General features: G+C 49.1%; 1 protein-coding gene across 1 annotated transcript in view; it reads left to right on the top strand.

Annotated features, from left to right (window-relative positions):
- The first annotated feature begins 3,222 nt into the window (after positions 1 to 3,222).
- The window catches only part of RAB22A (RAB22A, member RAS oncogene family), a 38,822-nt gene continuing 26,281 nt past the window's right edge, over positions 3,223 to 15,763 (top strand). Inside the window, exons 1-2 of the mRNA XM_054573571.1 lie at positions 3,223 to 3,530; positions 4,484 to 4,563. Of these exons, the coding sequence (XP_054429546.1) occupies positions 3,495 to 3,530; positions 4,484 to 4,563 (116 nt within the window). The 5' untranslated portion in view covers positions 3,223 to 3,494. The remainder of the gene's footprint in view (positions 3,531 to 4,483; positions 4,564 to 15,763) is intronic.

Genomic DNA, 15,763 nt, shown 5'->3' with positions numbered 1-15,763 from the left:
AAGGCATCCATTCATTACGGCTTTTTGAAGTTACCCAAATTTAATCAAGAATCACAAAGTAAATCAGACAAGGCTTCTAATCAGTTCTTGTCACCAGTAACAACATTAATTGAACACCTAGATCATGTAAAACATTGGGTTATAAAAAGGATGACCTGGGTCCTTGCCCAAAGCCACTTACTGCCTAGACAGAGCATTTAGCACATCATTTAGACAAAAAAATGCCCAAGGATGACAACAGGCTTAGAACAACCCAAACCAACAACCCGGGCCCCTGCCATCGGGTTAAAAATATTTGTGAGGTCTGTGTGGTGGGTTACAACAAACGAGGGTCAGAAGAACAGAGTCTGGAGGCCAGCGCTGTCATGAATGAATTGTACCACGTGGGACATCTTACTTAACTCTGTCTCTCAGCTTCGCCGTTTGTAACACAGGCCTAACCCCACCTACCTCAGAGCGCAGCAGCTGCTATCACTGAATCAGAAAATCTTATGGAAGCCTAGCAATAATGATGATGATTAAAATAATAATAATAAAATCACTGAACACAATACTCATTATGCCAGTCACTGGGCTAACACGTTTCATGCGTACTCTCTCATCTACTCCTCACATCAGTCTCTGAGTCACCTCCTGTCCTCATGTCACTTTCCACATGAAGAAACTGAACAGAGGGAGGGAGCGATCTCTCCAAGCTGACACAGCTACAGGCAGGAAGCGGCTCACGGGCCCTCGGGGTTGCAGGGTGGCTGTCGGGCACGGCAGGATAATAATGCGCCCCGCACACCAGCACAGGGAGGTGCAAAGGTAGGCCAAGGGCAGCAAAATGATCGGGGCGGGGAGGGGCGGGCCCCCTTTCACAGCAATTAGCGCTATTACGCTGTGTAAGGTCGGGAGGTACAGCTTGCCATAGCCCACACTCCTGCCCACACAGGAAGCCCCAGGAGGCTCCGGGGTTGCCCTGCCCGAGCCATGGGTATGTTCAGAGCCATAGTGGAGGATTCCCTCCTTACTGCGGCGCGTCTTGGGCCGCCTGCTAAAGAGTACTTAAGGCCATCTTTACTACTGGTCTCAAAAACCCAGTATTTCCGAAACAGGACCAAAGTAAAAGCATCACCATTTTTTCCTATACAATCTTTTACTTCCTTTCAGTATATACACTGTGTATAGAAAAGACTGAAGGAAGTGAGCCACCAGGAAAGAGGTCCAATGGCCCACAGCCCCCGCCCCCCCACCCCCCACCCCCCGCGCTGAGAAGCACCCCCCAGCCAGGTGGAAGAGGCACCTGGAGGGCCGAGGACGGGGCCAGCAGTCCCAGAAGATCTCCTGGCCCACGGCCATGGGACTGAAGCCAACATGAAGCTTCTCACCGCCTCAGAGTTCAACTGAAACACATGAAGCTTCTGTATCACCCAGTCAACCCCTGCACTGTTAGAATAAGTACTTTTGGTTTAAGCCAAAATACGTTTTCGGGTGGTTTGGTATTTAATGAAACAGCCAGAAATCGGCTTGTATATAATGAAACAGCCAGAAATCGGCTTTTCCAGCCGAGACATTTATCAGATCTATGAGTGAGAAGGGTCTTAACAGTGGCCATAGTTTATCCATAGAAATGCTACGTTCCTTCCATTCAAGGATGCCCATCGGCTGGAACACTCAGCTCAGGGCCTCCACTGTACCTGGGTCGATAGTGTTAAGCAAATATGAATAACAATCACATTAATAACAGTAATAACGGCCGCTAATATTTACCAAGTGTTTCTTCCATGTAAGGCTCTGCACTAAATCTTTTATTAATTTAACCTTCACAAAAGCCTTTGTGGACCACTCTGACGCCAATTTTACAGATGAGGACGGCGAGGCTCAGAGTGGAACGGGACTTCACCCTCTGGCCCTCTGCCTGGGGAACCGTGCTCCTAACCACCATCTGCAGCGCCCCTTCGGGGACCATTCTCCTTATAAAAAGTTGCCTCCCTCTGAAAGAGATAACCGGCGTAAACGGTTTAAAACTATGCCTGGCCTCTGATGAGTTTCCAATGAACACCCACTCTTAAGATTAGGAAAGTTGTAGGTCGGGGAAGGGAAGCGCAGAGGAAGACTTCCATTTAAGTGAGCTAGTTTGGTCATTTGCACAGGCGCCCTTCACCAGCCGGCTCTCCCCCTGGGCACTGAGCTCCCCGAGTGCTTGCCCTGATTCTGGTTCATCTGGGTGGGTCCGGAAAAGTAGGTGCTCAAGAAACGTCTGTGGAATGGAAAGGAAAGCTTCATTTGCCACGAAGGCGACTTTGCGCTTCCAGGATGACATCTCCCCAGGCCACTCGTCCTTAAAGGGATTCCAAAGGAGAGGACAGGTGGAGACAAGTGAAGGAGACCCACTGAGAAATGCGCGCGCCGTTGAGCAACCTGGGACAAGAGAAGGCGCGGGGCTTGTGCCAGGACACCGGGGAAGTCTGTGCTACTCTATGGCCGGCACTCGGTGAGCGGGACCTCCCCAGCTCCCCGGTACTCGGAAAAGAGCAGACCTTGGGGGGGCCCCCACCCCGCCCCTCCCCGGGCGCCGCCGCAGGAGGAGGAGGAAGACAAAGAAAGTAACAGCCAGTCAGAAGTTCCCCAACAACCAAACTCCTAACCCCCGGAGGGGAGGGCTCTCCGTCCTCGGCCGCCCCGCCCAGTAAGGAGGGGCCACCACCAGCGGAAAGAGAGAGCTGGGAATCCCGCTCCTCGTTTTTAGATGTTTTTCATTCTTCCTGAAAAGTAGGAGAATGGGTCCCAAAACCCTTCTCACACCTGTAGCAACCCCCCGGCGTTCCTTGCACCCCGGATTCTGAGAGACGCTCCCAGGGAGGGGCGGGGACGCCCCAACTGTTACTTACAATCGTCTTAAGTCATCCTGCAAGTCCACAAAGTACAAGGGGATCTCTGAAAACCAAGAGACAGAGGAGTTACGAGGGGGCGGCCGCAGTCGGGCTCAGCGGCGAGCGGGGGTCTCCGGGCCCCGCAAGGTGGTCGCCGCTAAGGAGAAAGGGGCCGCAACCGCGCCCCCGGAGAACTGCCCCACTTACCCGCCATCTTGGGATGGGCTTGGAGGCGTGGTCTGCGACGGGGGCGTGACCTTGGGCTCCTAGCCCCGCCCCCGGGCCCGGGCCTCCCCTCGAGCCTCGCGACGCCGGCCGGGCCCCGCCCTCCCAGGGAAGGTGGCTGCCGAGGTGGGCGGGGAGGTCAGGTGACCCGGCCGGCGTCCCAAGATGGCGGCGGCGGCAGCACCCGGGAGGCCGCGGTACCGTCCGGGCTGCTGAGAGGGTTCCTGCGCGGCTGGCGGCGGACGGGCCGGGCCGAGGGCCGGCGAACAGGCGGTCGCCGCCTCTACGCGCCCCGCGACCGGGGCTGGGCCGTGCGGCGGCGGCGCCGAGGAATGCCCGTACTGGGCCTGGCCTGTCCCTCCTCAACTTAGGGCGGCGGCGGGCGCGGCGGGCCCGCGCCCAGGCTCCCGAGCCATGGCGCTAAGGGAGCTCAAAGTGTGTCTGCTGGGGGTGAGTGACGGCAGGCGGGCCGGCCGGGAGGGCCGCGGGAGGCCGGGCGGGCCGGGGTCCAGGCGTGCCCATGTCCCGTCCGCCCCTGCCCCCAGCCGCTCGTGGGATGCCGCCTACCTGCCCGGGACCCGCCCTGCTGTCCCGGGGCTCACGGCCCTGCGGGCAGGGAGGGACCCCCCACCTTGTCCCTTCTGGAGCTGGAGGTCTCTTCCCGCCCCCCAAGGGTGACGAGCCCGACCTGACTCTCCTGTCCATCTAGGTTCAGAACAGCTGTTAAGTTTCCTACCTAAGCACTAGAGTTGGCCAAGTCTCCCCGAGTGAAAACCCGTGGCAGGTCCTTCGCTTCTTCAAGCAGCATGAGTCTCCCTCCCCGTCTGTTTGGTGTTTTTGAACTTCTGGGTCCACCCTGACATTTCTGGCAGTTACTTTCCTGGGGCGGGGCGGGGGGGCCCTGGTCGAAGCAGGAAGCCCCAAAATGAGTGAAGCTGCCGCTTCCTGTCCGGTCAGGCAGGCAGGCAGCGATGCAGGGAGGAGAGCCTGCCTCTTGGGTGACCCGGTGCCCAAGGTGCTGCTCAGGAACCCCAGGGATCCCCATAGCTAGACCCTCCCCTTCCCAAGCAGGGTGGAGCTGGAATCTGCCCTAGACTTCCTAGGAGGAAATCAAGAGTCCATAGTTTATACAGTTAAGCAAGTGACTTTGTCGCTGTTCACACGGAGAGACTTTGAGTCTTTCGAAGAGTCCTAAAGTTTTCTTAAAAACTGTAAAACCCCTCCTCTACAATACATTCGAAATCTCATGACTCCCACTGAATCTTTATGAAAACCTCCTTTGTGTCCCTGAACTTCTAAAACGTATCCCAGATGAGTTTTCTAAAATCCCGAACTTAGGGCACAGGGTAGTTTTTAGGTTTGCAGGCAGATAAACCTCACTCCCCCGTTTCCTTCTCTTTCAGGATACAGGTGTGGGTAAATCCAGCATCGTGTGGCGGTTCGTGGAAGACAGTTTCGACCCGAACATCAACCCAACGATAGGGTAAGAGACTGTTCGTTGAATGTACATCTCACAGTGTGTTGAAAGGCCTTCCAAATACAAAGGGTGTTATGGGGGGAGGGGAGGAGGGTGCGTCATTGCACTTGCTAGTGGATTCAGAGACGTTGGCGCCCATCCCTTCTGGAAGGATGTGGGAGACTGTGAGGAAGACTCCTGTGTCCTCAGAACATTCTCTTTTGGTTTGTGAGGACTGAAAACGCCAGGATGAAAATAGGAATTAAAATCCAGAACATACGTAGAACCTTCCACGGCAGCAGTTACACGTAAAATAAGGCAGGTGCAACAGGCCTGTGTCTTCAGGCCTGTCGGCCAAAAGCTATTGAGATGATTTGTGTTCTGCCTGAAAAGTAGGAGAATGGGACCCAAACTCTTCGCACGCTTGCCTGCTCTAGTAGTAGTGATGAATTAACAAATGAATGCTGAAATGTCTGCATTTAGGGTGTCTGGCTCTTTGGCTACAGTGACATTGACTGGCAGCAGGTTTTTGACACACAAAAAACTTTTCAGGGTATTTAAATATCATTATATTAATATTTTTCTCTGTGAGTTGTGTTTTATAGGTTTTCATACTATGTTAGGCTTGTAAAACCAAAGAGCTCGTATGCGATTTATATTGCAAACCCCCAATCAGATGTTTTATTCCATTTAAAGAGAAAGTCTGGTCCGCCTGATAGGGAGGTCTCTTCCTCATACACGTACACATTGGAAGGCCTGGAGCTGAAACCACCACTAACTGTCCAGAATGCAGGTGCCTTGCGCCATCCCTCAAAAGAGAACCCGGTGTGTTTACATGTATAAAGCATGATCTCTTCCGCCACCAGGCCTACCTGTTGCTACCTGCATGGGAAAGTAAAGTGCCAGGAAGTGACAGCAGGTAGTGCCTGTGACTCAGAGAGCGACACACCGGACACGTAGTCAGAGCTGAAAACACAGCTCTGAAGTACCCAAGTGTGTCCTCAAAGAAGGGGACCAAAATGAAGGGCGTGTTCTTGGCAGTCGTGCGGCCCTCCCAGCCCGGTGCACGGTGCACGCGGGGGCTCCTGACCTTCCGAGTCCCGTCTCCTCACCGGGTGGTCCGCACTCACATTCATGGGAAAGGGGGATTCAGGGCTTGCCCCTGGTTTCCTCCCGCCTTCCCTTGTTCCCTCTGCCCCAGCAGGTGTCTTCTTCCCTCATGACCAACCCCCAACACGCCTGACCCTGGGGCCCCCCTTCATCGGTTCTCCCCTCTCTTCCCCGGCCCTGCCTTTCTGTCCTAGCGTGCACACGGGCTTCTGATGCTCCCTGAAGACAGTCCCCGTCCCCAAGCCTGCCACTCTGGTTGCAGAGCTCTTGAAAGAGAAGTGACTACTTCCTCAACCGCTGCTCCCTCCTCAGACCACCGCCGTCTCGGTTCCACCCCCACCGTCCCACTGAAACCACGCTCCTGAGTGCCGGTTTCCGTCTCACTGCTAATACCAATGGCTTCCTTTCTCCTTCTTCGTTCACGGTGTGCCTGCTGTATGGCTGCTGGTGATGTAGACCCGGGGGCAGCAGGTGCTGGCCTGTTGGCCCACCTCCTGTTTCTGAAAAGGAAGCTTCACTGAAACACAGTCACGCCCGTTCGTTCTCACATCGTCGCCACGGCTTTGGGGCTCCAGTGTCAGAGTTGAGTAGTCGTGACTAAGACTCTATGGCCCGCAAAGCTGAGGACACTTACTATTTGGCCCTTTTCAGAAAAATTTGCCAGCCCCCGATTTGGATAAACTCAGTCCCTGCCTTCATGGACCCAACCTACAAAGAGGAGAGGTGTGTTCTGTAGCCTGTGTACAGGAAGTGTGTGTGTGACCATTTTCTGTGCTGCACAGAAGTGTGAGTGAGCGAGCATGCAAGGGGCCTTGCCTGGGCTCCGGGGAATGACGGGTGCCTCGGGGGAACAGTAAAGGGATCGGGCACTTGAAAGCCTTGACATTTAAATAGTGAAAAATGAGCGGGTTATACTTCAGTAAAAAATGTAAGGAAAAAAGTTGCTGAAGAATGGAAGTTAACGCGTTGGCAGCGTCGAGGGCCGCGAGTAGCACGGGCGTGCTGGAGGGGCGGCCGGGGCTGCAGAGGCCCCTGGGCCGGGCTCCGGGGGGCCGAGGGGGCCTCTTGGAATGAAACCCCTGTGTCTGCCCTGGCTCCCCTCCTGTGTTGGTGGCTGCACTTGCTCCCCATGCTCCCCTGCCTCTCCTCCCCCTTACTTCGCACCGGGGCACCTGGCAGTCTTCCCTAGGCTGGGCTGCTCCCGCCCTCACACAGGTCAGCTCCATCCCTGCGGCTGGACTCCAAGTCCCCTTCTCCAGCCTTTCCTCTTCGGGCAGGCCCGTATTCTCAGCCCGTGACCCGGACCTCGTTCCCTGCAGAGCTGGGTATCGACCGGCCTGTGGTCCAGCATCCCTCGCTCCCGTACTCGCGGCCTTCCCTAACAGGCCAAGTGTGTCCTATGAGGGAAGAGCGGGCCCTGGAGAGCCCCCCAGCCGGGGCTGAGATCCAGGCCTTAGCCCTGGGCCTGCGGGGGAGCTTCCAGACAGTCAGCCGGGCCTCCCCTTTGGGACAGGGCGGTGACAGTCGCGCCTGCCCCCCGGGGTTGCTGGGAGAACTTGGAGGTAGGCAGGGAGTGCTCGTGGTCGTCGTAGCGCTGTGATCGGATGCCATTGCCGCCTCCCAGGCCAGTTCGGCCCTTCTGCCCTGCCACTGGGACCGGGCTGCCCCTGCTCCCAGCTCCAAGCCCTCCTCCTGCTTTGCTTGGTCTCTCTCTCCAGCGGGTTCTCATTTCTCTCATCTGAGCCACTTGAAGAAGAAGCCTGGTCTCCCTGCTCAGGACCAGGGCGCACAGACCTGTCCCAGTCTGGGCCCCGCCTCAGCCCCCCCAGCCCCCTCCGCCCTGTCCTGGCCCGCTTCTCCCCTCACACACGCACACTCACTCACTCACACCCTCACACCAGGTGACACCCTTCCCGGACCTGTGTGCTCAGGTGCTTACAGGTGCCCTTCCCTCTGCAGGGTGGGGCTTTTCTCTGTCCCCTTGGTGAGTGTGAGTGCCTGTTTATTTGTTAAGATTCAAGTACTGCTTTGAGCGCCTCTAGAAGTTGGAAAAATCCCCTGCCAGCAGGGACCTGGCAAGAATGTAAATAAGGGAGGTGGCCCAGATGGAAGGACTTGAGGTTCTGGGGTGTGAACTGTCCCGTTTCCTGCCTGCCCCCCCGCACCGCGCTCCCCCCACCCTCTTACTCCACGGGGACGTTCTTCGGTCTCCTCTGGCCCCTCACCCCGTGACCCTCCACTCTGTGTGCGGCCCCAGCTAGACCCCTGTGACCTTGTACTCTGGTTCGATGAGCGTTTTCATTGGGTGGCCGCGGGTTGCATCCATAGCAGGGGTTTTCAAGGCTGAAGCCATTTGCCTGTGGCCCCTTACAGTCGCCGCGGCAGGGAGCTGCAGTCGCCAGCAGGAGCGTGCTGGGTTCCTCGGCTACTGGGGTGAAGGAGCAGTTGCTCATCGAAACTTGTACTCCTTCCCGTGCAACCTGGGTGCCTTCGATGGCTTTGCCTTGTCTAGTTCTGTTGGCTGGGCCCCTCTCCTCTGTGGAGAAGTGGGAGGAGGAGACACCCTTCCCCCGCTGGGGGCAGGCCGGTCGGGGGGGGGGGGGGAGCGCCAGGCCTCCCACCATCAGGTGGGGCGGCTGAGCCGGGCTTTTTCTAGGCCCCCTCTGGTGGGTGGGAATGTTCTTGTCTAGCCTTAAAACAGTGAGACTTTTTTATCGTGAGGTATGTTGAATCCTGTCAGGTGGGTTTTTTAACATCTTTTGAATTGTTCTTATGCATTCTCTTTTTTAGTCTTAAAGTAATGAATAAACAGTGAATGCTAAAATACTAAACCAATGTTATGTTCCTAGGGCAAATTTCCCTTGGTTATCATCATTCTAATACATTATTGGATTTGATTTACTAAAGTTTTACTGAGGATTTTTGCCTTCATATTCGTTGTGTATATCGATGTGTAGTTTTTTGTATCTTTCTCTAGATTTGGTGTCAGGGCCTCATGAAAGAAGATGGGAAGTGTTTGCCCCTCTCTTACTTTTTTGGAAGAGTTTATGTAGAATTGGTCTTATTTCTCCCTTAAAGATTTGGTATAATTCACCAATGAGGCCATCAGAGTGAGAAGTTTTCTTTGGCAGAAAAATTGTAACTACAGGTTCAATTTCTTTCATGGATATAGGCCTAGTCATTTCTTCCTGAGTATGCTTTGGTAGTTTGTGTTTTTAAGAAATGTGCCCTTTATATTTTTTTTCAATTTATTGGAATAAAGCTGTTTATAATATTACTCTTATTATTCTTTTAATGTCTTTAAGATCTGCTCAGCTATAACTATATCAATTTTAATGACCTTCGCAAAAAGCCAGTTTTTTAATTTCTTAATATTTCTCTGTTTTCTATTTAATTGATTTATTTCTTTTATCTTCATGAGGTTCCCCCCCTTCCCTCACTTACTTTGGCTCAATTTGTTCCTTTTTTTTTTCAAGCTAGAAGTTTAGAATATTGATTTTTAAGGCCTCCCCCCCCCCACCATATGAGTATTTAGAAATATAAATTTCCCTGTAAGTACTGGTTTAAGTGAGTTCCCCAGATTTTCATTTGTTGTGTTTTCATTTTCATTTAGTTCAAAGTGTTTCTTATTCCCCTTGTGATAAGTTTGACTTGGGCTTTTAGGAATGTGTTTTCTAACTTCCAGTTATTTGGGGGTTTTCCAGAAGTTTTTCAATTATTGGTTTCTAGTTTAAATCCATTGTGGCCATAAAATATACTCACTGTTTTTTCACACCTTTTACACTGGACACTTATATGTCTCACAACATGGTTTTTGTGGGTGTCTCATGTGAGCTGAGGAAGAAGGTGTCCTGCCGCTGTGTGTGGGGCGTGTCCTCTGCATCTGGGACAAGCCCCCCTGGGTGATGGCCGTTTCCGTGTCTGCTGTACCCTTAAAAACCGCCTCACTTGCAGGAAGAGGAGCGTTTGAAGTTCAGACCTAAGTGAGGATTTGTCTCTTTTTCGTTCAATCAATTTTTGTCTATGTATTTTAAAGCTGTTACTATTGAGTATTCATACGTGTCTAGTTGTCACGGCTTTTCTCAATAACTTGGCCCTTTCGCCATCCTGAAGTGTCTCACCTTTCACCTGATTCTGAGCTCTGCACGGTCCTCCCGTCGGCCCGGGCTCTTCGGCTCTATTGATTGCAGGTTGTGTGTCTCTCCCCACCCATCTACACTCACCCTGTTTATATCTGTATGTTTAACGTGGGTTTCTTACAGGCAGCATCATGGGTCTCGCTTTGATATAATGTGACAGTCTCTGCCTTTTAATTGGCGTGTTTAGAAGACTACTGTTCCGTACAGTTGCTGGTAGACACGTACGGCTTCACTGAAATTTAAGTTAAAATTTAATATTCATCCCTTCGATCATGCTGACTGCTTTTCAGTCCTCATTGTATAAAGCTCTGTTGTATACTACTAGTTTAGGTCATTTTTATATATTTATAACCGTCAATATGGTTTGATTTAAATCTGCCATCTTGCTGTGGTTTTGTTTGCTCCATGGTAATGATTCCACTTTGTCCTCACTGTTGGCTGTTAGCACCACCTCTCTGTTTTGTTACTGTAGCGACTGGCCTGGAATGTGCGCTGTGCTTCTGTGTCAGGCTGCTTTCAACTGATGGACAAGTTCACCTAGGGCATTAAGCACATTGCAAGAGTGTACGTGGATTTCCCTTGTCCTCAGTGGTGTTATTGTCATATGTTTTATTTCTGCATCGTATAAAATCCACAGTACACTTTTTATTCCTTAGCCAGTGATCTTTTCAAGAGACTGTTAGTATTTTTTCTCTGTCTGTATAGCAGTGTCACAGTTTCTGAATTCATTGTCTTTGTAGTGAATCCCGACGGCCAGTGATACGAGTCCTCGATGCTGTTCTCCGAGAACGCCTGGCCTGCTCGGGGCCTGCGACACCTCCGTGCGCCCCCCGAAATCCCGTCCATTTCACGCCCACCAGCCGCTCCTCCCCACTGTAGTTTCAGTTGGCATTCCATTGAGTTCATAAGTTGGTTTGGACACACGTGACATCTTTATGATATTGAATCTTCTATAGGCTTTGATTCCTTAGACTTCTTTATTTTCTTTCAATGTTTTTTCTCTAAGTGTGTAGTGACCTTGCACCTCTTTTATTAGATTTACTCCAAGGGATTTGATGTTTTAATGCAGTTTTTTTTTTTTTTTAAGATTTTATTTTATTTTTTTCCATTTATTTTCAGACAGAGGGGAAGAGAGGGAGAAAGAGAGGGAAAGAAACATGAATGTGTGTCTGCTCATCGTGTGCCCCCTGCTGGGGACCTGGCCTGCAACCCAGGCCTGTGCCCTGACTGGGAATCGAACCAGCAACCCTTTGGTTCGCAGACAGGCACTCAATCCTCTGAGCAACACCAGCCAGAGATTAAGGCAGTTCGGTGCTATATTTTTATTTCTTGCTTGCTTGACTTTTTAAACTTTTTTTTCCCCTCATTGAATCGGGTATGAGCTCTAGTACAGTGTTGAATAGAAATGGTGGAACTGGGTATTCTCGTCTTAGTCCACTCTCAGCAGGAAAGCGTTCACCATCATACTATTAAATATGCCTCTCGTGGGGTTTTGTATCCTATACATTTCAGAAGTGTCCTTTTCATCATTTGCTGCAATATTTTTTACCTAACGGTTTTATCAGAAGATTTTTCTACATCTATTGGGTTGATCATATCATTCTCTTTGGTGCTGTTAATTTGGGAAGTTCCATTGTTGAATTTTCATGGAATAAATGCAGTGAAATCATGACATGACATGCGTTCTTTCTATACCGCTGGCTTTGGTCCGCTGTGACTTTAGGGTGGCTGTGTTCACTTGTGAGATGGTCTTGTAGCGCCCCTTTCTGTGACGTGCCTGGCAGACCTGTGTGGAGGTCGGCCCTCCTTACACACCAGTCGGGAGGCTCCTACAGAGCCCGTGGGAGGCCGCTTGGCGTCTTCCTCTGAGAAGTAGCCAGGGCAGCGGGAAGCCGTCCGGGCGCCCGCTGGGTGGTAGGGTTTACGGCATCGGTTTCTTTGAGAATTGTAAGATTATTCAAATTCAGATGTTCTCTTCTTGTATTGGTTTTGACTGTGGGGTTTTGTTTGTTTGTTTTTTAAGGAATTTTGACTCATACTTTTTCCAATTAATTGGCATAAAGAGGTTGAGATTCTGTACTGATAACCCTTTTACATTTCTTACATTAGCTTTGCCTCTGACCAACTCCAGAGTATATCTGCTCTATTTCATTAATTTCTACTCTGGTCTAGTCTTCTCTCCTGTTCTTTTTCTGACTCCTGGACACACGATTGTCTCACTGATTTTCGATCTTTATTCTTTTCCGTTGTATTCCTTACATTTTAAACCTCAGCCATGGGTTCTGACGGCTCCACCAAGTTCTTATACATCATAGTTTCATTATCAGTCAGTCCAAAATGCTTTGTTTTTTGATATGATTTCACCTCTGGTCCAAGTGTCATTTAGAGGTATGTTTCCTGAATTTCCAAATATGAGAAAAACTTCTAGTTAACTTTGTTAATGGTTACTGGCATAAAATATTGAAGTAGAGAACACAGTTGATATGATTTAAAATCTCAGAATTTTCTTTGTGGCCCAGCATATGTTGATTTTGGTAAAGAGTTCCATGTGTATTTGAAAGCATTGTTTACACCAATTGGGTGCTGTGTTCTATGAATGGAATTAGGTCGAGTTTATTAATCGTGTTGTTTACTTCCCTGTTGCCCTTGCTGGGGTAGTTTGGTCTCCCCGAATCTGTCAGTTACAAAGAGCAGTGGGCTAGAACCTCCTACTGTGGTTGTGCTTTTGTCTGTTTATCCTTTTCATTCTCAGTTTTGCTTTGTCGACTTTGCATTAAGCTACATTAAGTATCTACAAATTTAGAATTTTACATCTTACTGATATTGCAAACCTTCTGACATTTCAAAATGTATTCTTTAGCTCTAGGACTGCATTTTGCCTTGACGTCTAATTTGTTATTAATCTAAAACCATTGTTAACTTTGGCCACTCTTTGAGTGGTGCGCCTTTTTCTCATCCTTTTGTTTTTAACCTTTCTGTATCTTCATAATTTAGGTGGGTCTTGTAAGCAACTTAAGATCTGATTTTGATGACGTGTACTCCACAGAACCACCTCCAGAAATTTCCGTCACCTCAGCAAGTTCCTTGTGTGCATCCACTCCCCGTAAGCAACCGCTGCCATGATCTTGGTCCCTGTATATTAATTTGTTCTTGAATTTCACATAAATGAAATATCCGAGAATGCACTCTTTGGTGTTCGATTTCTTCTCCATAAAACAATGTTTTGGAGATTCAGCCATGCTGTTGCATGTAGCATAGGCCTTTTTAAAAAAAAATTGGTGATGAATATTCTCTTGTATGAAGAGATAGCAATTGGTTTATCAATTCTGGTTATAGACATCCAGGTCATTTTCAGCTTTTGGTTGTTATGAGTATAGATGTGGTAAAAATTGTTTTACAGCTCTTTTTGTAGACATAGGCATTCACTTCATTTGAGTAAATGGGAGCAGAATTATAGGGAAGGTGAATATATAAATAACTTAATAAGAAGTTGCCAAACAGGGTCCAAAGTGGTTGCGTCATTTTACACTCCCACCAGCAACCTGTAGAATTCCAGTCATTCTACACCCTCACCCAAATTTGCCTTTTTCACTTTTGTTATCCTCTTGGGTATAAAATAGTATCTCATTGGGCGTTTACTCTGCATTTCCCAGATGACAAACAATGTTGAGCATCTTTGCATGGGCCTCTTTGTCATTCACGTACCTTTTATGACGTCACTGTTCAAGTCTTTTGCCCACTTGTATTTGCGTGTTGTTTTCTTTTTAGATCTTACAGATTTGCAGAAATTCTTCATCTATTACAAATGCAGCACCTTCACCAGGCGCCCCTGCGGCGACTGTTCCCGTGGGTGTGCTGCTGGGGCTGCTGTCCTCCCGCCCCTGGCTCGCCTTTCCCAAGGCTCCTCACGGCGCCTTCTGCTGAAGAGACGCGCTCGCTTTAATGAAGTCCGTGTTACCAGTTCTGTCCTTTTCGGTTTATGCCTTTTTGGGCCCTCTAAGAAGGTTCTGCCTGCCCTAAGGTCTCAAAGATATTCTCCTATGTGTTCTTCACAGGTTTTGCTTTGCATGTAGTACTTTGAGCCAGTGGAGATTAATTTCTCTGTACTGTGGTTTCCGCTGAATAGCTATCATCATCCTCAGCATATATGTAATGTATCTTTTTATTGTCTGGCTGCTTTTAAGATCCACTTTTTATCTTTGGTTTTCAGCAATTTACTGTAATACTGTAGATGCATAATATACTCTGAGTTACTGAGTTTCTTTGATCAGAAATTCTATTATTTGGGGCATTGTCAGTTACTGTTTCTTAAAATAGCTTGTCTACCCCATTCTCTTGCTCCTCCTATGGGATTCTAATTTCACACTTGTTAAACTGTTAGATACTATCTCACAGGTGACTGAGGCCTGGGTGTTTGATTTTTTTCATCTTTTTTCCTAGTTCTTAGGATCACATTATTTCTATTGATCTGCCTTTAAGTTCAGTTGTTCCCTTGTACTGTCTGTTCAGCACATCTAGTGTATTTTTTTTCCTTTAGATGTTGTCCTTAATTCTAGAATTTACATTTGGTTCTTTTTTACATTTTACATGCTTAGATTCCCCATCTGTTCACTCAATATGGCTCTTTTGCTTTAAGTCCTAATTGTATTTGTAAGAGGCACTTTTAAAGCACATTTCTGCTGATGCCAACGTCTGGATCAGCTCAGGACCTGTTGCTATATACTCTTTTTTTCTCCTGACCTTGGGCCTTTTTTTTTTTTGTGCATATTGGTAATCTTTTATTATATACAATACAGTATACTGCAGAAGATATGTTGCAGAGGGTGGAGTCTCTCCTGCTGAGGAGCGCGGGGCTTTGTTCTAGTAGAAAGGCGAACGGTAGAGAGGCCCGCGGCCCTGCCGTTGCGGGGCCTGCTTTCACACTCGGCCAGCACGCTTGTGTGGCGGTGTTGCCCTCAGCCTTGGGGGTGAACCCTTATTCTTGTCTTCGTGTCTCTGGCGTAAGGCCTGTCTGGGTTTTCACTCAGGTGCTCATGGGCCCCGCAAGCTGGCGGGACTCAAAGCCCCAGCTCCCGCTTTGCGGCAGTCGCAGCGGCCAGCGTCCGCGCTCGGCTCTTGCCGGCCACCGCTGCCCTGGGGCCCCCGCTATGTGTGGTGCTGGAGCCAGCGCGGGTCTGGGAGGTGGGGTGTGTGTGGCTGCTGCCGCGCCCTCCTTCCCACGACCTCGTGTCTGCCTCCCGGGCCAGGGCGCCGGCGTCTCCGCGAGGAGCCTGCGAGGGGCAGGTCAGTCCCTGGCCTCGGTGCTCCCCAGCTTTGACTTTTAATTTGAGTTTTAATTATTTTACTTTTACTATGTTGAGTGATGTATTTGTGTTTAAACCTGCAGTTTTACACTTTGTTTTTAATTACACAGCCTGTTCTGTGTTCTGTTGGATTGAACTTTGTCGTTTTTTTAATCCCATGTTTCCATACCCCTTTGTTATCTTGGTAATTATACATTCTTTTATTATTTTTAAATGTTTACTCTAGAAATTACCTTTTGCATCCTTGACTTATTCAAGTCTCATATAAGGTATTACTTTTACCATTTTCCAACAATGCAAGGGTCTTAAACCCAGTATCTCTGCCTCCTGCCTTTTATGCTCCTATAGTGTATTTTAATTTTGTGACTTAGACCTCATGGGATATTTGTTATTGTTATGCAGTCGACATTCCTGTCGATTTCCTCCACATGGTTACTCTGTCGCTTTATATTCTGCCTGCATTTCTGACTTTTCATCTGGGATTTACTGTATTTTGAAGAGCACTGTTTTGTTTTTCTTTTAATATACTCTTCTGGTATTCAGTTATCTGTTTGAAAATGTCTTCGTATCATCTTTTTTAATTCAGCTTTTATTTGCATATAATAAAAAGTGTAGTTCAATGAATTTTTACCTTGTACTTGTTTAAGTACCATCAAGATAAAGAACATCTCCATT

The sequence above is a fragment of the Pteronotus mesoamericanus genome, unplaced genomic scaffold, assembly GCF_021234165.1.
Source record: "Pteronotus mesoamericanus isolate MK-2021 breed Mesoamerican mustached bat unplaced genomic scaffold, CSHL_Meso_final contig_25, whole genome shotgun sequence".
NCBI classification, from domain to species: domain Eukaryota; kingdom Metazoa; phylum Chordata; class Mammalia; order Chiroptera; family Mormoopidae; genus Pteronotus; species Pteronotus mesoamericanus.
This window is presented reverse-complemented; position numbering and strand designations above follow the sequence as displayed.